At 53.1% G+C, this 22562-nt stretch overlaps 2 protein-coding genes across 2 annotated transcripts in view; one reads left to right on the top strand and one right to left on the bottom strand.

The window, feature by feature from the left end:
- Positions 1-7447: 7447 nt before the first annotated feature.
- ARF6 (ARF GTPase 6) lies at positions 7448-10965 on the bottom strand. Its single transcript, XM_010306608.2, has one exon. It carries the CDS (start codon positions 10910-10912, stop codon positions 10385-10387), a length of 528 nt encoding a protein of 175 aa, XP_010304910.2. The 5' UTR covers positions 10913-10965; the 3' UTR covers positions 7448-10384.
- A 218-nt stretch (positions 10966-11183) lies between these two features.
- The window catches only part of NEMF (nuclear export mediator factor), a 37120-nt gene continuing 25741 nt past the window's right edge, over positions 11184-22562 (top strand). The window contains exon 1 of the mRNA XM_075753147.1: positions 11184-11319. Coding sequence (XP_075609262.1) covers positions 11261-11319 — 59 coding nt within the window. The 5' untranslated portion in view covers positions 11184-11260. The remainder of the gene's footprint in view (positions 11320-22562) is intronic.

Raw genomic sequence — 22562 nt, 5'->3', positions numbered from 1 at the left:
GCGAGCAGCACAGATCCCACCAAAGCTGACGGGGAGGTTTTGGACCTGCTGGGGGATGCCGAGTCCCCGACGTGCTGCTTCCCCTGGAATACGGACCAGGATCCCCCAAATGAACCAACCGCGGGGCGTGCTGTGTGTGCAACCCCCCCCCTTCCACGGGCAGGGGCTTTGCCAGGACAAGCAATGCCAGCACAGCTGTAGTCTGGATTTCCTTGTGTCTTTGGGAGGCACGTCTAGCATTAATTACTTTCTTAATTAGTATCATCACCCTCCGCACCCTCCCGCAGTGTCTCACGGGGAGCGCTGAATGACATGTTTGTTTGCGACGCCGGATCACCCAGGGTATTTTTTTCCAAGCCTGTTTATTTATTAGCCGACATTACCTTCCAAGCCAACCAGATTTAATATTTTTGTTCCAGTTGGCAAAGATTTTATTGACCGTGGAGAGGCAGAAATCGCTGCCGCGCGCCCACGACGCAGGTCAGGACGGAGCAGCCCATTGCCCGCTGGATTGACGTCCCAAACCCAAAGGGAACTGGGGAAGCAGCAACTCGGGCATCATTTTTCCTCCATTCTCCTCGCGAAAGCCTCGCTGTTGGCACTTAACTTACTCCAGACACACACTGTATATGCACATACATTCCTTGGCCATGCGATCAGACCGGAAAAGATTGCATTCAGCCTAAGAACCGCAGCGGGAAGGAGGTTGGGGAAAAGCTGTGCGTTAACCGACGCGAGAGCGCTGCAGCCTCCAGAAAAGCTGCAGTCAACGCTTTTTTTTTTTTTTTTTTTAGGAGACACGGTGCTAAAAGAGGAACCGCTGAGGGATGTGCGGTTGGAAAGGCCTAGATGGGTGTGTAGGGGAAGCGCTTTTATTTTGGCAAAATCCACCCCTCTGCAGAAGGACTTTGTGGACCAGGAGGGCCTGCCTTTGCATCGACAGCCCCTCCCAGGATCCCGCTATCCAGATGCCACCAGCTTCTCCCACGAGCCCAGGCTTTATTAGTCGCCTCTCCCACCGCCGACGGTCGGTCGCGGCCGACGTGCAAAGCCAAAGGGTGGCTGAGAGCAGCCTCACCCAGCCGGGGCTCGCTCCCTCCCTGCCGGGGCCAGGTCAGCAGGGCAATGCCAAACCTCCCCCGGGGTCTGAGCCGTAACCGGAGCCAGACGCGTCCCCGCACTCGCACCCCGCCACGGGTCAGGGCAGGGTGGGGGGGGTCTGGAGGGCGGCAGGGTTGCAACCCAAAGAGCAGCCTCGCGGGGAGAGTTTTGCTCTGATCCCTCAAGCCTCGTGCTCCAGACCCTGTTCCCACTTTCCGTTCCTACCCAAGACCCCCCCCAAGTCAGCGTTGCACAAGCTCAGCCACCTCCCACCACCACCGCCGCAGCTTTTGGCAACACCAGGGTGGCCGAGCAACAGCGTCGCTGCTCCAAGCGTTGGGCGTCTCGGCATGAACGCAGCGAGCTCTGCGCTTTGAGCATCATCGGAGCAGGATCAGACGCTCGGTGGAGGCGCCGGCGGGACCGGGAGCCGTGGCAGGAGCTGGGCTGAGCCCGCGGCCTCCCCCCCGACCGCACAGGGCTAAAACAGCGTCACGTCGGAGCGGTGCTGCACCGGGGCGTTGAGCGCATCAGTCACTCACCAGTGCTGCACCGGCATTTACATAATTTCAATTATGTTTCCAAAACGGGGAGCTGGCTTTGACAACAACAACTCTGCAGTACCTTGAAAAATCAGAGACGATGGAAAATTGTCATCTCAGAGCTGACGGCCCTGCACACGCCTTCCTCTGGCATAAACTCAAAGGCGTCACCGCGGCACGGGAAAGGATGCAGCACCCCGGGTTTTGCCATTGAAACCAATGGAAATAAACCCGTTTGAGGAGGAACGAGCCTCCCCCCAGGCACCACTCTCTCTGCCCAGGACCTGTCACCCTCCTGTCCCCGCCACCCACCCCGCAGCCCCAATCCTCTCCCCCATCCCCTGCCTCCCCCGGGAGCATCCCAGCCGTGACAGCTTCTGCCTTTCCCCATTTTCTCCTACACCTGGAGGCAAAAGACAACCAGGGCTGATGGAGCCGGCCATGCCCCCCCCCCACCTTCCCGTATCTGCCATCGCCGCGTTGAGACATCGCTGCCTACGAGGAGGGTGCAACAGGATATTTATTCTTCATTAGTCACCCTACCCTCCCTATCTGTCATCTGCAAGCGCCCTGGCTTGAACTGCAGGTTTGCAAGCAGGGCTGGTTCGTACCCACGCAGCCACGGCGCGGCTGTCCCAGAGCCCGCCCTGGTGCCGTGGCGCACATTTTTGGCAAGCCGGAGATGCTGGGGAGTTGGCAGATGTTAAACATGTCCACAGACCCGATGATACCTTAAATAGTACCCTCTTTTGTAAAGGCGGTCGCTGGGAGGTGGGTTGGAGCTCAGGAGTGAGCCTGCTTGCCATAAGCATCCTCTCCAGACTACGGGAACCGGCAGCAAAATATTCTGGGTCTCAGAATTAAGCAGCCAGCAGTTCATTAGCAATCCGAGAGAGGAGGAAGCTGCGAGCTTCAGAGGAGAGACATCAATTCATAAAACCCTCAAGTGTTGGGAAGCTCCAGTTTTTCTGAAGGCCCGCAAGCAGCCCGGCCGCTGAATAATGCATCAGCCTGCTGAGAAGTTGGCAAACACCGGATGGAACGAGTTAATCCACAGATGCAAGGTCGGATGCCAGCACTCCTTCAGTGTCAACGTGATTAACCAGTTTCACTACTCAGAGTGTTTCCGGGAGGACCAGGAGCAGCAGCGGGAGCCACTGGAGCTCCTGGAAGAGGGGAAGGAGAAGCTGTGCGGCCCCTTCCCCATGGCACGGCCACAGCCCAGCGGGGCTGGAGGGACACCGGCACGGTGAAGAGGCAGCCGTGCCCAAAAGCAAGCGTAGAGTTGGAGCAAGGGGTTTCAGGCTGCGATCTGGAGGCCTCGATTGAAGGGAACCCACAGGAAACTTGAAACAAGGTGGAAAAGGTGCAGCTCGTCCTCATGGGGGGGGGATGCATCCCCCTTCATAAATCATCAAGGTCTGTGATGGAAACAAAAGCTGGGAAGCTTTGGTACTGTGTTTAAGAGCGTAACATCACATCAAGGGGAAAATGCAGAAGGTAATTTCTTTATTAGGTATCAGCCAAACAGGTAAGGCAGGAGCCGAGATCCTGAGACTGCACCTGCAAGGCTGCAGGCAGCGTTACTTAAGGGAGAACAATATCACTACCCTGGTTTGAAATATTCCCATCCCTCCCTAAAGAGGGCCAGAAAGCTGCAGCACAGCGGCCAGAAGCAGGTCCGAGGCAGAAAGGTGCCTTTGCAGCCGCAGGAGACTGGCAGGAGCAGCCCAGGAGCATCGCCAGCGCCCGGGCAGCAGCGTCCCAGCCCGGCCGAGGGTGACCCTGGCTCGCACACGCCACATACTCAAGATACTTCGATGCAAGGGCTGGAGGACTTGGAATTCATTAACTAGTCCAAGGTTGTAAGATGAGCCAGAGTGAGATCCAGGGACAGCTCGTTGGCAGCGATTCAACGCCTTCCACAATGCAGCACCGGATGCCAGCGACTTTCGCGTCGGACCTCGCTGAGCTTGGCTCATCTTCCAGCTAGCAGGTGCTGGGGAAGTTTGTCCCGAACCTTTGTATCAGGCAGCAAGAAGAAAATCAGTTACACCAGCGGCATCTGTCCTGCTGCTGCCCCTCGCCTCCCCTTTGAAATGCTTTTATTTTCGGTGCCAACGTGAAAACCAGTCCAGTGCAGGTCATCGCAGCCGAAACAACCCTTTAGATGGAAAATACGAGTATCTACGTGATAGACAGGATGTAATTTGAACATTTAAACACGATGCAATTTGAACACTTAAACAGACAACTTGCTTCAGAGGGAAAGTTAGAGCCAAATCACTGCTTTGCTTGCAAAAGCTTCCAGCTCTACGGTGAGAGCCGAGCGCTGGGTTTGGTTACAGTTAGGGCAGCAGATTGGAAGCCACAAGTACGTGATAGGAAAAGCTTCTCGAAGAGTTGGGCCAGTTCCAGACTAATCCAGCCCCTGTGGGGAAAGGGCGTTCTGGCAGATGTTAAGCTAATGGGATAACTGCACGAGCGCACCTCGGTCCGCCGACGGGCGGCAGCTGAAAGTTCACAGCCACGGGGTCAGTGCCTGCTCCACGACAGCCCCCTGTTCTCAAAAAGAAAATGTAGAAAGTTCCTCAGGGCAAACCTAGCAAATATTAACAGCATGAGGACTACGAAATCCCACGTTCCACGCGCGCAAAGTGCAAAGTCTGCTCCTGAGAAAGTATGCCAAGCAAACGTTACTTCCAAGGTAGAAGCTGTCAGCACCAGGATCGGTGTCGGTTCCACCAAAAAAAACCCCGAAAAACCTCCTGCCCTTCGTGTAACGAGTTTGTTCTTCAAATACCAGCTTCAAGCAAACGCCAGAGGTATTTTGGGGCTGGCATCGGCCCTGGACACTTTCCTCCGCTCCCCTCTGTCCCCAGCAGCCCATCCAGGCCATCTGCCCCTTTCCCCACGATGTGCCTTCCTCTGAGGGACCCGGCGGGCTGGGGGACAAGCATCGCTGCAGCTCAGGCGCGCAAAGAGCAGCATGGGCTTCTCAAGTAGTCCTAGTTAAGCCTGGGAAAATGCTTCCCTCGCTACCGGGGTCCACCAGCCAGCCCACCCCATCCAGCCCACCCTCCCGTGAGGGTGAGGGCTGGCGTAGGACAGCTGAACGCAGCGTGAGCTGTCTCGAGGTCTTTCACTTCCCCCCCCCAAAACGCGAATGAAGAGAGCACCCCTATAACACAGCCAAACAGCCATCGGCATGCCACGCAGTGCTTTGCTGCAGCTTTCCACAGGTTTTCATCTCCTGCAACGATGAGAGAGAAAGCCTCCCCTCCCCTCCGTCAGAACGAAACGTTGGGATGAAGCCGGTGCCTGGCCCAGGCAGCGTTACCCCCATTATATTTCAAACAAGGAATCCATTCTAGGCACAGACACAGAAACAAGTTCAGGAGTTCAGCCTGTTATCTACACCTCGGCTTCCTTCTCTTCCCTTTTTAACCACCGAGTGAGTTTTCACCAAGTCTGAAGGGTACCTACACCGGGCCAGGAGCTGCTGCTGGCTCCCCTCGAGGTTGCACTCATCCGAATACTCCTAAGGAAAATAAGGGGTTTCAAGTGTTATTTCCATCTCTCACAAAACAGACACCCATTAAATCCTGCTTTTTTCCTAACTACTGCTGTCCTAGAGGATGCAACTAAAAGAACCAGTAACAGAGGAGCAAAGTGTGTCCTCTGGAAGGCAAAAGATTTCTCTCGAGGCAAAGCAAGGGCTGAGCCTGTTAAACTGCCGTAAGACTCTGAGGCTGGAGAACTCGGCAAATGACTCACAGCTTTACTCTTCTTCCCCCCCCACCCCCTTTCTTTTTTAAGGAGGCCAGAGATACCTGTTCTTAAGCAAGAGAAGATCGACTTCCTGGACAACACGCCGCATACCCAGTTTACCGCCTATAAAAAGCCACCTTTCACACAAACTCCCGCCGCTCGACGGGGACGCACCCCGCGCCACCGAGCACCACGGGGCTCTGACTCACCCGCTTCACCCCTTCCGAACTGACGGCAGGGCTAAAATTACCCTGGCTCTTCGCGGTGCTCCGAATATTGAAAGCGAGATGGATTGCGGTGCTCAAGTCATCCACCTCGGCCTGACGTCCTGAAAGCGTTCTGCTTAGACATAATTCTGAAACTTACAGCGTCGCTGCCGCAGTCGTGCTTAGGACGTCGGAAGAGGAACAGAATTAGCAAGTGGAGGTGCCACAAACTCACCAACAGCTCTTGAGGCAAGGGGAAAGCTGCCTTTTCTTTTTTTTTCTCCTTCTCCAGAAAGCACCAAAGCAGAGGTGATTTCAGATTCCACATACTGAGCCCTTCAGGCTGGACAGATATTAGAAATAAATCCAAGATAAGAAGCACAACCGTGCGTTGGTGGGAAGTCTGAGCCACGGTGCCCACACCAAGGCTGCTTCCACACTCCAGAGCAAGTCCTCTGCTCCCGGCGGTCGCTTCTCCCATTCCCAGGTCCCAGCGACAAGGGAAATAACACACAGGTCCATCAGCGAAGCAACAGATCTCACAGCCAGCTGTTTTGACGATGCAACTAATTTTTTTTTAAATCTGAGAGACATTCCTTGGGAGGACTGGTGTGTTAGCAGGGTTGATTTCCAATTAGGGATGGCAGGCAGGTTTTTTCCAAGCCCTGTCCACGAGGACCGCGGCCCTGCGACTGGGGGAAAAAGCCCTGCTGAAGCGTGAGTCACGGCACGATTCGGGAAGGGTGCTCTTGGGAGTCACGCTAACCGCTGCTGTAACAAAGGTCCGATTTAAAATGATAAGTGCTGACATTTTCAAAAATGACTAACTACTACAATGAAAGAGACACGAGTTTACTCTTCTGGAGCCTTGTCTCCAAACTCCGAGTAGTTTAATTAAGTCAGAGTAAGTTCATTTACACAGCCACACCCTTAACTGCCATTCAGGTGGACAGAGCCCAGCCTAAACACCCTGGATTAAAAAGGCTTCGGGGAGGATTGCAGCCCTGATGGACCCACCACCCCTGCACCCGGGTACTCCCACCTGGCTGAACGACCTTTCCTGGTGATTCCCAAAAGCTTTGCAACAAGACGACAGTTCCGAGCGGACACCTGCAGCTGCGGGGAGCTACCTCGAAAGCTCCGCCATCCCCTCTGCCAGCTCTGCCCGACAGCTCAGCTTCGGGCTGGGATCCCGAGTGGTTCCCGGAACGCGGGTGCCGCTCCTCGGGCCCGCAGCACGGCAGCTGCTGCAGTAACTGTAGCCTGCTGCGTGCGCCCCAGCCTGCTGCTCGGCCCCCCGACGCGTTCCCCGCTGCACCTGCCCAAGTCCTTTTATCTGCTCGCTCGTGTCCTATTCAGGCACCAGGGACATCTCGACTTCACATCTGTCGCTCCACAAGCGCCCCTATTCACTCATCAACCCTTTCGGCCATTGCTGCATTTTCTGCACTGACCTAACATCTTCCTTTTCCGACCAAGTCAGTTCTTCCGTGAAACACGGCACCGTCCTGCTCAGCCCTCTCACGGAGCTGCTCACGTGCCATTACCTTCCCGAGTTACAGGGGGCTGGCACCGCGGCAGTATAAATTTGACGCTAAAGTTTGCTAAAGATTGTTAACTGCAAGTGGGAGTATTAAAGAAGTATCATCCTTTCCACTTATAAAAATAGTCACTAATCTAAGTCTCAAAGGAATTACAGACAGGCTTTCAAAACTGTGAAATACAGAACAGAGACCTCTTTATGTTGGCAGAACGCTCTACTCCAGCACCATATTGCCCCTTTCTGTTTCTCTCATAATTAAAATATAAGTAACATACCAGGAGAGCTCCGCTGTATAATTGCTTTATTTTCTGCTTATTAGTTCTTTACCAACACTACAGCCATATTGAGAACACAAAATTCCTGTTTACTTTAGTCAGGGAGATCACAGTCTACAAACTCATTCACTTATCAGACACGATTAACGCCATTCAAAACTTACTCCATAAATTCACATGAACACAAATTGATGCACTTCAACTTCAGATTAGTTTTTAAGTCATAAGATTTCTTACAGATTGCCACTTTATCCTACAGGCTATGTTTACTGCCTGATAGCCACTAGTTCGTGGTGCGGTTCAGCTACAACCTATAAAGGACATGTTGAAAGTGAAACCTTTGTATTTTGTTCAGTAGCAATGGTCATTTATTTTTGAAGTCTCTGCCACATGTTTCAGTAACTTTTTCTCCCCCCCCTCCCCCAAAAAAAGACATTAAAAAAAAATTCAGAAGCATAATCAGTTTCCTTTCACCTACAAAAACAGAATAACAAAGTTACTAAGGAAATACAAAATTGTGAATTCAACTTAATGCAAAGTCTAGCAAAAAAGTCTGCCCCAGCACTTGAAAACATAGTAAACCAACTTAGACGAAAAATGAAGTTATTGAAGTTTTCATGTTGACTGAGAATAGATTTAAGAAAGTTCAAGAACCATTAATAGAGCTTCAAGTTTTCCAGTTTAGGCATTTACTTTGTGCTTGGCTATTTTATTTATGCTCCAGAAGAAAACAGTAACCATATTCTTGTATTTTTAGTCTTTATACCACCACGCTATTTGTTAAGTTACAACAACAGGGAAAAAAAAACCCCAAAACACTAGAAAATAGAGCAACGATATTCCAATGGCAAAAAAGCCTCGAGTGAAAAAACATAAACCTCGCCTCCTTTTCTTTCGAGCTGAGATTTAAGAGTTATTCTACATTATGCTTTTACAGACTCTCTTTAACTTCAGAAGGCGTACAGTCAATCAATGCTCTATCTTCTAGCATCAAGAACCCATTCAGTCCCAGCTGCAACCCACATCGAGATAAGTCTTTTGGAACCATATTCTAAAGGAACTTTTACGTGGTTCAAAGCATTCCATTTCAGAAGTGAATTCAGTATTTTTATCTTCCCATACATCTTTGGTAAGAGCTCCATATACAATGTACTTAGCACGCAGAGTCAACACTGCAGAGATGTAGTGTAATGCCCTCAATTTCTTCTAAAACTCATCCTTGGAAAAAAAAAAAAAAAGAAAAAAAAAGCCATTTTCTTCTGGTTTTGTAGCATACATTCCTAGAATTCCCCAATCGAGTTTAACTCCTTGAGGAAATCTGAAGTTAATCCTTAAGGCTGAATAAGAACCAGCTGCTTTAACATTTTTTGCACCCAGCATTAATACTTGATTGAGTTTTTATACTAATACTTCTTCTGGGTGGGGTTTTGTTTTTGCCAGTCACATCTGCAAACTGTGAAGTGGCAAATGAGCTGCTTGCCCTTTAAGAACTAATTATGGAAGTTTACATTCATAGTCGTATACTCTCTCTCTCTCCTCCCCGCTCTCATTAGTAGTTACTCAATGGGCTTCAGACATCCAACATAGTTCCCTTCCTACAGGACTACAGCAACAACCGGCTACCGAGACAGATGGCAAAGGCTGCAACTACTTGCAGGAGTTCAGTCAAGTTTGGGAAAACTAAACCAAAAAGTGATTTTTCTCAAAATGGCTATTATTCAGGTATCAGAATTACCAAGCTCAATTACAGCTTAGCACGGAACTCGCCCCATCGGAAGTCTACAAAATGGAAAAGAGGAAAAAAAAAAAGTTTCTTTCTCCACTAGATGCATTTCGGAAAGAATTAGAAATGCTTTTAGATTTAGATGCCTTCAACTGCCTTGAGATGAAAACAATTTGTCTTGATCGCAAGACGGTGCTAGATTTTTGCCTAGACATCTGTGACAAAGTAAAACTTGTTGCAAGGCTTACACGTTATTGCTGCATTTTTTGGAAGGAACCTATCTTGCATCGCATCGGAGACTGACACGAGTAGTAAAAACTGCAGCTAAACATCATTTAAGTTTGCAACGCAAGACAAAAACTGAACAGTACCTACCCTGGAACTATTACATCATTCATGTCTTATTTGCTATATGGTTGCTATGTAGTATGGGGAACTTATTTGCATCCCTTTTTCATGCATGATGTATGGTTCAGAACTTCACAGCTGACATTTCAAAGCAGTTCTTACATTACCTAGTTAACATTGCGCCTGATATGCACTTTGAACATGTTACAATGGTATTCGCGCTATCTGCCACTGTGGGCAAGAATTCGTTTCGTTATTAGTCTGAGATATGAAGACAGACTGAGAGTCACTATTTAGTTACAGATTAACAGAACTTTTAAAAAAGTCCTTAATATAAAAAGACAGACTGCAGTTTGATTTTAAGCAATAATTTTCAGTTTACTAGATGAAGTAGACCTATCAACATATTCTGCGTGAATGCAAAAAAGTAGCAATCTACAGCAAGTGATAGAAGGAAAAAAAAAATATAATCAAAAAAGTAGAACCAGAAAGCATACACTGAAAATGGTACCCCACCCCCAACCATCCCCCAAAATAATCAAACCATCTTAAGGGCTATCAAGAGAAAAAAAAAAAAAGTTACTTAGCAAGTCTACAATGTGTCTTTCCCCTGTTTGCTGGAAGTCTGCCATAGCATCTAGTGCTTGTGTTCGTGTCACATTCGGAGATTAGAGCATCCTAACGCCAAGCAAGAAGAGTTAAAACAGGAATCCAGTCAAGTGTGCAGAAGGAAAGGGTGGTAACTGGAGAAAGGTGATCATAATCCTATGGATGCTTTTGTTTTAACTTTTCAGTAGAGAATCATTCTTCCGGAAAGCCATGTGGGTTATTTTTTTTTCCTTTAATTCTTTGTAGACTAAATAGTTATTCTCTCATTAGGATTTATAATTGGATGTTAACCATGTCAGCCCTTCATAGAGTCCATCCCCTGTAGTAGCACAGGAGGGCTGCACGTACCAATTCCTATCCCTGATTCGGGTCAGACCCAGTTTCTCCTGGATTTCATGGGGTTTCATGGCATCAGGCAGGTCCTGCTTGTTGGCGAAGATGAGGATGATGGCGTCCCGCATCTCCCTGTCATTGATAATGCGGTGGAGCTCCTGGCGGGCCTCGTCGATGCGGTCACGATCGGCGCAGTCCACCACAAAGATCAACCCTTGCGTGCCCGTGTAGTAGTGCCTCCAGAGGGGACGGATCTTGTCCTGGCCCCCGACATCCCACACGTTGAACTTGACGTTTTTGTAAGTAACCGTCTCCACATTGAAGCCCACAGTGGGGATGGTGGTGACGGACTGGCCCAGCTTCAGTTTGTACAGGATGGTGGTTTTACCAGCCGCGTCCAGACCCAGCATCAGGATCCGCATCTCCTTGTTGCCGAAGATCTTGGACAGCACCTTGCCCATCTCGGCGGCATCCAAGGGGCCCGGCGCCTCCGGGGTAGGGGGTGAGGGGAGCGGAGGGCGAGCGGCGACCCACCCGAGCAGCCCGCGCTGGGCGGGGGCCGGAGCGGAGCGGGGCCGGCCTGGCGGGGTGGGGTGTCAGGGCAAGGGCAGGCGGGGCTCAGCGCCGGCCGCGCATGGGGCGGCTGCGGAAGAAGCGGGGCGGAGGGGGGGGAAGGGAGAAGGGAGGCCTGGCGGTGCGGCCCGGGCGCCGCGGGAAGAGGAGCCGCGCCGCGCTCCGCTCCTCCGCCGGGCCTGAGGCGGCGGCTCCGCCCGGCTCCTGCCTTGGCTCCCGCCCCGGCGCCTCAGCTCATGGATGCCGGCTCAGGGGCGGCGGCTCCGCGTCCTGCCTGCAAAGGGACGGAGAGAGCGTAAGACAGGGCGGCGCGGCGGGCGGGGAAGGGAAAGGAGCCGCCGGCAGTTACCTCAGGGCCGCCCAGCGGGCTCAGGGCCGGCTCCGCTCCGCGCCGCTCCCTCAGCCAGCACCGCCGGAAAAGGCGCCGCGCGAGCCCGCCTCACTTCCCCTCCGCCGCCACCGCGCCTGCGCGCAGCGCCCCCGCCCCGCCCGCCGGACCGCTCAACGGCGCCACCCGCCGCCACGGCCGACCGCGCATGCGCCGCCGCCGGCCGCGGGGAGGGCGGGGCGGGGCAGGGAGCGCGGAGCACCGCCCCCCGCCCCCTTCCGCCCAGGGCGGTGCGCGCCATCCCGCTTCCCGCGCGGCCTCGGGCGGGGACTACGCCTGCGCGGCGGCGGCGGCCGTAGCCCCGCCCCTCCCGCGCGGAAAGGAGCATGCGCGGGCAGCGCGGCCCGGAAAGGAAGGGCGGGGGCGTCACTCCAGTTTGCCCGGGAGGCGCTGCGCGCATGCGCCATCCCAGCCCCGCCTCCTCTGCAGCACGGGCGGGGGCACCTCTTCCTCCGCTGCTGCGCCTGCGCGGTGGGCCGGCAGCGGGAGCGCGGGGCGGGGCCGAGCTTCTGCTGCCGGGACTGCGCATGCGGACGCCTGGAGGGGCGGGGCCTCAATGGGGAGAGGCGCCACGCGATCACACGTCAGCAGAAACACGCGGAGGGCGCCAGGGGCGCGTCTTAAAGGGCCAGGCAGCCGTTGGGTGGCGGTTGGTGGAGCCGTTGGGCTGCGGCCCGTGTGACGGCCCCGCCGGCTCGGGCAGGGCAGGCACCGGTGAGAGCTGCCCGCTTGTGGCAGGTTCTCGGGGAGGAGAAGGCTGGCAGGGCCGGGGCTGTGTGGGGACGGCCTGAGCTCCGAGGGTTTATGCCCCAGGGCTGCGCGAAGCCGGCCGTAAGCGGTCCCCTGAGGTGCCCTCCGGCCGCCCGGCTCCTGAGGCACCACAGCTGGTGTGTCCAGCCGGGCCTTGGCTCCCTGTCTGCCGGGGCGTGCAGCGGGTCAGCCTTAGGAAGGAGCTGGCACCCTGCCCGCGGCCCTGCCCGGAGCGGGGGGGGGGGGGTTGCGCTGTGCCAGGGAGGGCCCCTCTCACCTGACCCGAGTGCTGCTGTGGGCTCGGTGGTGTGTCGGGTCCTGAGCCACCCTCGGAGCGGTGTGAAGATGGCGAAGCATGGGGGTAACGTGGCAGGAGCTGGGGACCCAGCTGGGGCCTCAGCAGAGCTCTGTGAAAAGAGTCTCCCCTGTGTAAAACTAAAACACTCTCTGGGGATGCTGAGGGCTTTTTTATGCGAAGGGTGGTGAAACACTGGAGCAGGTTGCCCAGAGAGGTGGTGGATGCCCCATCCCTGGAAACACTCAAGGCCAGGGTGGATGGGGCTTTGGGCAACCTGATCTAGTTGAAGATGTCCGTGCTCACTACAGGGATTGGACTAGATGGGCTTGAAAGGTCCCTTCAACCCAAACCCTCCTGGGACTCTGTGATGCGTAGTGTCATTGGGTTTATGGCTCCTTGTTGTCTTGGGTCACTCCCTATAATTCAGCTCAGTGAAATTCAAGCTGTGGCCAACCACCCAGGAAACGCAGTGTTCACGTACCCGGCCACAGTCCTCGCCTGCCTTCCCTGGGAGCAGTGCCCCAGCACGCCCTGCATGACGCAGAGCAGCACCCTCCACACGTCCATCACAGGCATGTGTTTGGCCGGTTTCACAGGCACGACATGTCGCAACCCCGCACTCCCGGTGACGTGCCAGCGAGGCCAGTACGTGTAAGAATTACGAGGCTGGTTCTCCAGGCCTGACATGCTGGAGCAGGGGGCTGCCTGCCCAATTCCTGCTGGCCAGGCCTGTGGCGAGGAAGGCAAGGGGGAAGTGAGGCTGTGTTGGTAGTTGCTTCTGAGCTGATGGAGCAGATGTGGGAAGCGGTATCCACCACATAAAACCAGCAAAATGCGCTGTGGTCACTTTTGAGGTCAGTTTTCAGAAAGGCCAAGTGATGCAGTGTGTTGGGTTTGCGTGGCAAGATTTTGGTAGCGGGGGGGCTACAGGGGTGGCTTCTGTGAGAAGCTGCTAGAAGCTTCCCCTGTGTCTGATAGAGCCAATGCCAACCGGCTCCAAGACGGACCCGCCGCTGGCCAAGGCCAAGCCAATCAGCGCCTCTGTGATAACATATTTAAGAAAGAGAAGAACAGTCAGAGAGGGCTTTTGCAGCCAGAGAGAGGAGTGAGAAGATGTAAGAACATCTGCAGACACCAAGGTCAGTGTAGGAGGAGGGGCAGGAGGTGCTCCAGGTGCCGGAGCAAGATTCCCCTGCAGCCCGTGGTGAAGACCATGGTGAAGCAGGCTGTCCCCCTGCAGCCCATGGAGGGAGGATGAGGGGGTGTAGAGATTCCACCTACAGCCCATGGAGGACCCCACGCTGGAGCAGGTGGAGGCACCTGAAGGAGGCTGTGACCTGTGGGAAGCCCGCGCTGGAGCAAGCTCCTGGCAGGACCTGTGGATCCGTGGAGAGAGGAGCCCACGCCAGAGCAGGTTTGCTGGCAGGACTTGTGACCCCGTGGGGGACCCACGCTGGAGCAGTCTGGTCCTGAAGGTCTGTACCCCATGGGAGAGACCCACGCTGGAGCAGTTGGTGAAGGGCTGTAGCCCGTGGGAGAGACTCACATTGGAGAAGTTGGTGAAGGACTGTCTGCCATGAGAGGTACCTCACGCTGGAGCAGGGGAACGATGAGAGGAGTCCTCCCCCTGAGGATGAAGAAGTGGCAGAAACACCGCGTGATGAACTGACCGTAACCCCCACTCCCCATCCCCCTGTGCCGCTGAAGGGGGAGGAGGTTGAAGCTGGGAGTGAAGTTGAGCCCGGGAAGATGGGAGGGGTGGGGGGAGGTGTTTTAAGACTTGGTTTTATTTCTCATTCCTCTACTCTGTTTTGCTTAGTAATAAATTAGATGAATTCCCCCTCTCGGTTTGGTCTGTTTTGCTCGTGACGATAATTAGTGAGTGATCTCTCCCTGTCCTTATCTCGACCCACAAGCTTTTCGTTGCACCTTTTCTCCTCTGTCTAGAGAAGGAGGGGAGTGATAGAGCGGCTCTGGGGGGCACCTGGCCCCCAGCCAGGGTCAACCCACCACATGCGGTCACCAGGACTGTATGGCTCTCGAAGAGCAGAGGTTTGCTTTCACTTGGGATTCCATGGGTAAGACTGACCTCACCGCTATCCTTCCGTCCCTTCAAAAATACCAAATTTTGTGTTAATTTTTATGGCAGACATTTTTGCAATTATGTAGCACAAGCAAAGCAATCCCCCTTGGAACAGCAAAAGGGAAATTGTTTCGTGTCTTTAAAGTCTGGAAGAATGGGAGATTTTCCTAGACTACAGAATTATTAAGTGGATGACAATAGTTTCCGAGGAAACCTTGTTCTTTCATGCAGTGAGTGAAGAGGGAGGGTGCCAAGGAAAACATACCATCCGTGGTCTCTCTGAATGAGAGCGTGCGGGCTGCGCCGGGGGTACGGTCTGCTGACACCAGGGCTCACGAGTGTCCCTGCGTGCGTCAGGCAGTGCCAGAGCTCATGCTCTGGTGTTTAAAGCAGCAGATAATGCTGCTAAGTACTGTACTGGCATGGGTTTTACAGCAAGCTGTGGTGATCTTGCTGGATACAGCCGGTTCAGTCTCACCTCACTAGCATGGGAAATTTATCTAAATAGAGTTTACTGCCAAGCAGGGGTAAAATTAACATCAGGATGTGGATGTTAGTAGTTTCTACTTGGCTCTTCCGTGTGACCATTTCCGTGCTGGTGAACATGAGCCGCAGTTTATTAAGACGGTATAGTCTATATATATTATATATAGACGGTAGTAGTACGAGGCCATGGGTCTTGACCAAAATAACTGGGGAAGGAGATGTCAGGAGCTTTAAAGTACTGCTTTTGTCCCTGTGCAGGCATCGATTGCTCTACCTGCTGGCCTCAGAGCAGTGTCTTCTGGTTTCAGGAAATTACTCTCTTTTTAGCGTTTTTGTTCTGACTGCCTAAAGCGTTAGGGGAGGGTGCGACCATACGTGGGTACCACGAGGCACAAACCGAAATGAGTAACTGCAGAGTGGGGAAATGCCTTTTCTATGCCTTTCTCCCTCTCTGTTTTTGCAGCCGGACGTACTGTTCCTTGGGTTTCTCCTCTTGAATCATGGCTTTTTTGGGTTTGTTGGTGACTGCATTGTCCCTCTTCCTTGGAGACCTTCTGCAGATGGGGCTTGGCCAGCCTTTGCCTCTGTCCGTTGCACCTGGCAAGCAGGGAGGCTCTTCTGTTTCTCCCGAGCTCCTTCTCTCCTTTCCCTCCTGGTAAACTGGAAGCGATGGGACCTGTGAAATACTTGCATGCACGCCGAGGCGGGGAGTTGCTTTCAGGGAGATGGCAGCTGCTCTTGCACTGGAGCCGTTGAGGAGCCAATCTCCATGCAACGGGGCCTTCTGCTGACTAAGCGGCAGTGCCATTTCCTGAGCTGCTCCTCTCCCCGCAGGGTTCCTGCCTGCCCGTGCTTGATATCAGCAAACGAGAGGGTGCTCCAATCTGTATTATCCAGTCTGTATTATCCCGCTCCTTTCCTGGTGGGCTCGTGGCCGAGATGAGCCGTGCTGGTCCAGGCTGCGGTCAGCAGCTTCTGCTCATCTGCCTTTGCCCCTGCGCCTTTAGCAGCTGCGTGTCCTGTCCTTCAGGAGCTGGAATGGGGACAGGCTGGGCACCCCAGTAGCTCCCTGAGCTCTCCCACTGCCACTTCTGTTTCTGATCAGTGCTTTTCAGCTTGGACCAGCCCCGAGCCGGAGCACGGTGGTGTATTCTTCAGCTGCCACTGCGTGACCTGCTGAAAGCATCCGAAGTTGATCTTGCCATCATCCAGATCTAAAAACTTGACAAAGAGAAGCCATGTGCTGCACTGCTTCACATGGGAAATCCAAAACCTGACTGAGGACGTGGGGAGGTGGCCACGTGCCGTAGAAGAGCAATGGGATCCACTCAGGCAAATGCTTTTTCACCTGCTCTGGGTTTTATTTGTGAGGATCCTCCCTGCCCTTCAGGAAAACTTTCTGTCCGTATGCTCTGTGCACCAGAAGAAGAGTTTACATGGTTTGGCATGTGTTTCTAAAGTAATTATTGCTGCTCTTTAGGATGATATTTAGCAAAAAGACATTTGAGAACTCAGCACTTTCAATAGTTAAGATTTCAAATTAGTCACTAATAAACTCTGTGCACGTCAATCCTTGTAGCTCACATTTACCAGTCCCGCAGAGATGGGTGAGAAGCTGGTGAGAGAGCACCACCTACTTTTGAAACATTTTTATGTAGAAGTCATATTAGTTTCTGTAAATGAACAGAAAGGAGGGTAAACAGGAAGCAGAATGTAAAGAGCATAACTTAGTAAAGCAAATCAAGGCTTTGTTGGCTGAGGAACCCCACTGCTGTGCCCCTGCATTTACTGCATCTTACCTCGGAGAGCCAGGAGATAGCATTGCTTGTGTTAGGAGCCTTTAAAATGTGAGTTTGTCCCAGCGTGAGATGTTCTGAAAGACGTGTTCTTATTTTTAAGGTAGAGATTTAAGTAACTGTGGGATGGAAATGTGTCATCAAAGATAAAGAAATGTGATGGTCTGAGCAAAACAGACTCTTGATCTCAGTGCTCAGGCTGCAGAAAGTTGATACAAATCTGCACCCTGTAACCACCCCTCAGGGAAAGAAGTACGGGTTAGGCACTATATATACTCCGTGTAGCGTAGGCTCTTACGTTGCTGATTGATTTTCAAGGTCAAATACCCAACAAAAGCAGTTACAATACCCGAATGTGTTCTAGATTACCTGAAAATCGTGACCTCATAGAAGGGATTCAGTTTCACATACCTGCTTAAGAATTAAAAACCTTCTCTGGGGCCTTGGCAACACCCTGCGAGTTACTGGGTAGCCTGCAGAAGTTAAATATTTTAGAAGTAAGCACTGGCTGGCAATGTGTCAGTGGATGGAGTGCCTGTTGTATGCCAGTATGGATTTACAGCCCAGAGAGTCAAAGCAATTTATGGTTATAAAGCGATTATGGGTTAAAGCCTGGGGAAAAAGATAGCAAATATCGGGAGGACCTTTTGATAACTCCTCTGGGCCTGGCTGCAGGGCTGCAGTTCCTTATCTTTTCTTTCTCTGTAAGGAATTTATGGGCAATGCAGGTACCAAGGTTTGCATCTATTGCTTTTCACGGTTTTGTAAGGTTGCATTTGCATGTTCTCTCCTCCACCAGTGATCCAAGTGCTGTCACAATAAAGTGGTGAATGAAAATGATACATTTGCAACTTTACGTAATAGCCACCACCTCAGACTGAGCAAACCTCAAGGAAATGGATTGATACACCCCTTTGTTTTTTGTCTCTATGAAGATAACTACCTTCCCAATCAGTTTGGATTATCGGACCAAACCTATTTTAATATTGTGTAGCTCATTGTGCTTGCTTTTCTTTCCTCTTTTGGCAGAGGGAGATGGGAAAAGACTCTGTTGCACTGATCCTTCAAAGACCTTTATGACTTTCCAAGGAAGGAAAGGGGAATATAATACTGCTTTGGGTTTAGCATCTATGTTAGATAAATTCTTCTGTTGCGAAAACAAATTATGTCCTTGATATTACAGGTGCGTTCCACAGGTAGATTTTTTTATCATCGAGATACCTGATACAGCGGGCCAACTGTCCTCTGCTGGGGTGAGTCGGGTTAGGGAAGCACTGTCCATGGGCGATCGGCAGCGGTCACTCCTGCCTGCAGGCAGGGAGTGGTGGAGATGGTCCCCCATGGGCGTCTCAGCCTTATTTCCTGCAATTCTGTGATGTTTGTGTCTGTGCAACCCCAGCTGGGCTTGGTCAGGAAACTAAACCTGCTGTCTCCGGCGGTGTGTGCTTTAACAGATCGTTGGGTCCTTCCCATTGGGTTCATGTAATGGCGTTAGGGAAGGAGTAGAGGTGGGAAGGGGGTGTTGTAGCAGCAGATTTCTGTTAGCCTCTGGGTGTGCTGGAATGGTGTGATGAGGACTCTGAAGAATCACTAGAAATCCCACATTTCTCTTCAGGAGAAAGCCCTGCCCTGGTCTCCCTGGAATTCCTCCAGCCTCCTGTGGGGTTGGGGAGGAGCTCTTCCAAAGTGGCCTCCCAGCAGGTAAAACAGTTTGCCCTCCAGGCTACTGGGGTTTGTTTTGTATCTTAAGTATATCGAAATGCCTTTGCAGTTACTATTGGCAAACCTTTCACAGGTTATTTTCAGGAGCAGACAGAGGAAACATAGGTGGGGGATACTGCCTGACCAAATTCCCATCTACCAAAATCCTGAATCACCACCATGACAGTATCAGCCTGAAAAATCATGAAGCCTTAACAAGAGTAAAAATAATTTCTGAGGCTTTTCGTCCCCTTCTCTGCTTTTTTGCGTGTTCACCTCCCGTATTTCCTGGCAGCAGCAGAGCAGGAGATACACCACTGACCTCTAGGACTCAGCTGGATGTAGTGCCTGACCCCATGGAGACCTGCACCCCAAGGTTTTTGGATCCTCAGCCATCGATGATGTCCAGATGTTCCTAGGTATCCCGGTGTCTTGCTAAGCATGGCAGTGATAGGGGGATGCCCAAGAAGCTCAGGGTGGTGGTACTTTGCAGTCAGCGCTGCGGGCCAGCAGAAAACTGCTGTATTCTGCATCCACCCTGTAATGCAGAGGGGTTTTGCAGGCAGTTTCTGAGGGCTTTTTTCCTGTAAGGTGTGTTTTACTTGTCATTCAAAGGGTCTCTGGTTCCAGACACTGCATGAGCTTTGCCTGGCCCTCGCGAGGGGTGGAGGTTTGGAGCTCAGTGGGATCCCAAAGCCGGTTTCTCTGGGAGGCTGGAGCCCAGCTTACCCGTAACGCTTTGCACAAAGCCGCAGCTCCTGCGCCTGGGGAAGCTCAGCAGGAGCCTGGAGCAGCTGCTCCTGCTGAGCAAGATGCAGCAGCCGGCTGTCAGATGAGCACCACGAGGCAGAGCTCCTCCTGAGCTCAGAGCCAAGCAACCGAGGTTTCCCCAGCTCTGCGTGGCCTTATTTTTTATTGCAGGTGTTGCTTTGGTGGTCAGGAGCCACACCAGGGCACACTTCTGTGCTAGTGGGCCAGCAGCACTGTCCAGACTCTGTAGCTGCGTCCTGGCTGTGCCTTGTCCCTCCTCAGCCTGCCAACCTCATTCCCATCAGATTTTTTCAGGCAAACAGGGCAATTTCATGCCCCTGCTAACTTGATTCACTCCCGCTATGTTTTTGAATGTGATGAAAAATTTGTGTATTTGTGGCAGGAAGAAAAGGTCCCCGTGTCACTGGTGGGAGGAGAGGATGGGAGGGGGATGCCTGGCCCTGTGCTAAGTGTTACTTCTGTGTAGACAGCTTGCCTTTCTCCTCCATTTGTGGATGGCAAGCCTACATCTCCTCGTGCCCATGACCCCTAAGTTATTATCCTAATGCCTTTAACCAAAACTCCAGCTGTCACTGACAGCTCTTCCTTAAGTAGATAATAGGAGCCCAGAACAAGATGTATCTCTCTCCCGTGCGGCCCTGGTACTCTTAAGGACGTCAGGCTTGTGCAGCACTGGGAAAGATATTGTTTGTCTTCTGAGATGGGATTGCTGTGTGTGTACTTTAGCCCTGGACTTTGCTCCACTACCTTGGGTCTGGAAGATGTGCTTAGATAGCTCCTGGGTGGCTGCTGGTGGGTCTGGCCTTGGGCAGGAGGTGTGCCTGTGCCTTGTGGAGGAGGTACGTCCGTGCCTGGAACGGAGGCACGTCCGTGCTTGGGCAGGAGGTACACTCGTGCCTTGACCTCTGCGCTTCCAAAATGCAGTGCAGAGATACCATCCTTGGGTGTCGTTAGCCCTAAGCTGGTTCTGTGCACATTAGCCACATCCTTGGTGGGGAGAGCCTGGAGGGGACCTGTGGAGGTGGAGGCAGCAGCCCGAGACTCTGGCTGGGCTGGCACTGGTCTCCGGCAGTGTTTGCGATCTTGACAGCTAGTTCCGCTCTCCTCTGGGCTGGTGTGGAATTAGGGATGGTTGCTGCCCTTGGAGGTGGTCTGCTTGGCTTTCGCAGATAGACATGGCAGTGTGAGGACCTCTGCTCTACTATGCATGTTCTCACCCACCAGAGATCCCCCAGCCTAGCTCAGCATGTCTGAAGAAATAATGTGTATCTGGAGGGAGGGGTGGTGGGAAAAAGGCCATTTTGGCAGTGGCAGTTCATGGTTTTAGATCAGCTTTGACTAACTCTGCTAGGAAAGGGGCAGTGGGGTCTGCACTTCTGGATCAGACCAAAGGCTGCCTCGGCTATCCGAGCACGTCGGCTCTAAGCTTTCCTTGCAGCCCCAGGTCTCTGTGTTCCCACTGTGTTGCTGAAGCGTGAGTGCATCCCACTGCCTGAGTTCCTGGCTGCCACGGCAAGGCTGGAGGAGCTGGTCCCCGAGTGCTGGAGAGCAGAGGCAGCGAGAGCTGCAGCCAGCCGGGCACGGTGGCTTGTGCCTGTAATCCAAGCGCCGGGGAGGCTGAGGCTGGCGGACGGCTTGAGCCCGGGGGTTCTGGGCTGCAGCGAGCTGTGCCGAGCGGGCGTCCGCGCTAAGGTCGGCATCGATATGGTGGTCCTTGGGGAGCCGGGGCACACCAGGTCGCCTAAGGAGGGGTGAACCGGCCCAGGTCGGAGACGGAGCAGGTCAAAGCTCCCGTGCCGGTCAGTAGCGGGATCGCGCCTGTGAACAGTCCCTGTAGCACAGCCCGGGCGAGAGAGCGGGACCCAGCCTCTTTTGGCGTTTTTTCCCTGCACGACCCTGCGCTTGTGAGCTGTCTGTGCCGGGGGTGGGGGGGGCAGTCACAAAAGGGTCAAGTAATACCGGGGAAAGGCAAAACCATCTCCCACAGATATTTGACCTGAAGGTGCTGCCCTGGCCTTGCTCACTCAGGTGTGCTCATATTTTGGTGGCATGTGTTGTGACTTCCTGCAGCAGTGAAAAGCCACAGTGCAGGACCCAGCCAGAACTTTGGGATCCCAATGGATGTAACTACTAACGTGGGAAATGACGGGCAGCAGAATTTCCCATCACGTTTCTGGCTCTTTCTGCACACCTGCGAGTCAGTAAGCATCCCTCAAACACAGCCCGCTCCAGACCAAGATGGGGCTCCAGCTCCCAGGAACGTCTCATTAGTCTGCTCCATCGGGTATTTCCTGTCACAGCTCATTTATGTCCTCAGCTCTGAGCTTTACGCTCCTAGGAAAACACTGGTAAATCAAGAAGCCTTTCTCCATGAGGAGTATTTCAAAGCAGGGAGTGGGACATCTCTTATCTGCTCTTCAGTAAATAAAGCGTACGGAGCTGTCCTGGAGATAGAGCTCCCTGATGTGCCTCATTTGGCTTAAAATGAAAATAGAGCATCGTGATGTGCCTCTTCTGCCTCAAAACGAGAAGTCTGGGCTTTCTGAGCTGCTTAAACCTGCTTGTGCTTTGAAATCTTTCCTGTCTATCCATCCACCCATTTTTAAACATAAAATACAAGCAGCTCAAGGATGGTCTCTCAGTTCCCCACTGCCGCTATGTGGCCAGGCAGAGCCCGCACAAGATGGATGTCAGGAATCTGCAAAATCCTGAAAAACAGCCGGGCACGGTGGCTTGTGCCTGTAATCCAAGCGCCAGGGAGGCTGAGGCTGGTGGACGGCTTGAGCCCGGGGGTTCTGGGCTGCAGCGAGCTGTGCCGAGCGGGCGTCCGCGCTAAGGTCGGCATCGATATGGTGGTCCTTGGGGAGCCGGGGGTCACCAGGTCGCCTAAGGAGGGGTGAACCGGCCCAGGTCGGAGACGGAGCAGGTCAAAACTCCTGTGCTGATCAGTAGCGGGATCGCGCCTGTGAACAGTCCCTGTAGCACAGCCCGGGCGAGAGAGCTGGACCCAGTTTCCTTTTGCCGGGGGAACGGGGCAGCGAGGTACCGGGATCTGTTAGCGCTGAGGCACGAGCAGCACTAACGCACCGGGGAATCCCAGCCAGGCCAGAGGAGCAGCGAAGGGGCTCACAGGGGCTTCGGGGGAACAGAGAGCAAGAGGGGAAAAAAGGAGGTGTCTCTAAAAGGGGAGGGAGGGGGTCCAGAAACACTCTTCTAAAGAAATTCCTTCATCAAAGAGGTACCCCCGATCCTCTGCTGCCCCCAG

The sequence above is a fragment of the Balearica regulorum genome, chromosome 5, assembly GCF_011004875.1.
Source record: "Balearica regulorum gibbericeps isolate bBalReg1 chromosome 5, bBalReg1.pri, whole genome shotgun sequence".
Classification (NCBI taxonomy): domain Eukaryota; kingdom Metazoa; phylum Chordata; class Aves; order Gruiformes; family Gruidae; genus Balearica; species Balearica regulorum.
The sequence above is the reverse complement of the archived record's forward strand: the minus strand, read 5'-3'. Positions and strand labels throughout refer to the sequence as shown.

Coding starts and splice junctions, on each gene's coding strand:
- ARF6 (XM_010306608.2), bottom strand. CDS start 10,912: ATGGGCAAGGTGCTGTCCAAGATCTTCGGCAACAAGGAGATGCGGATC.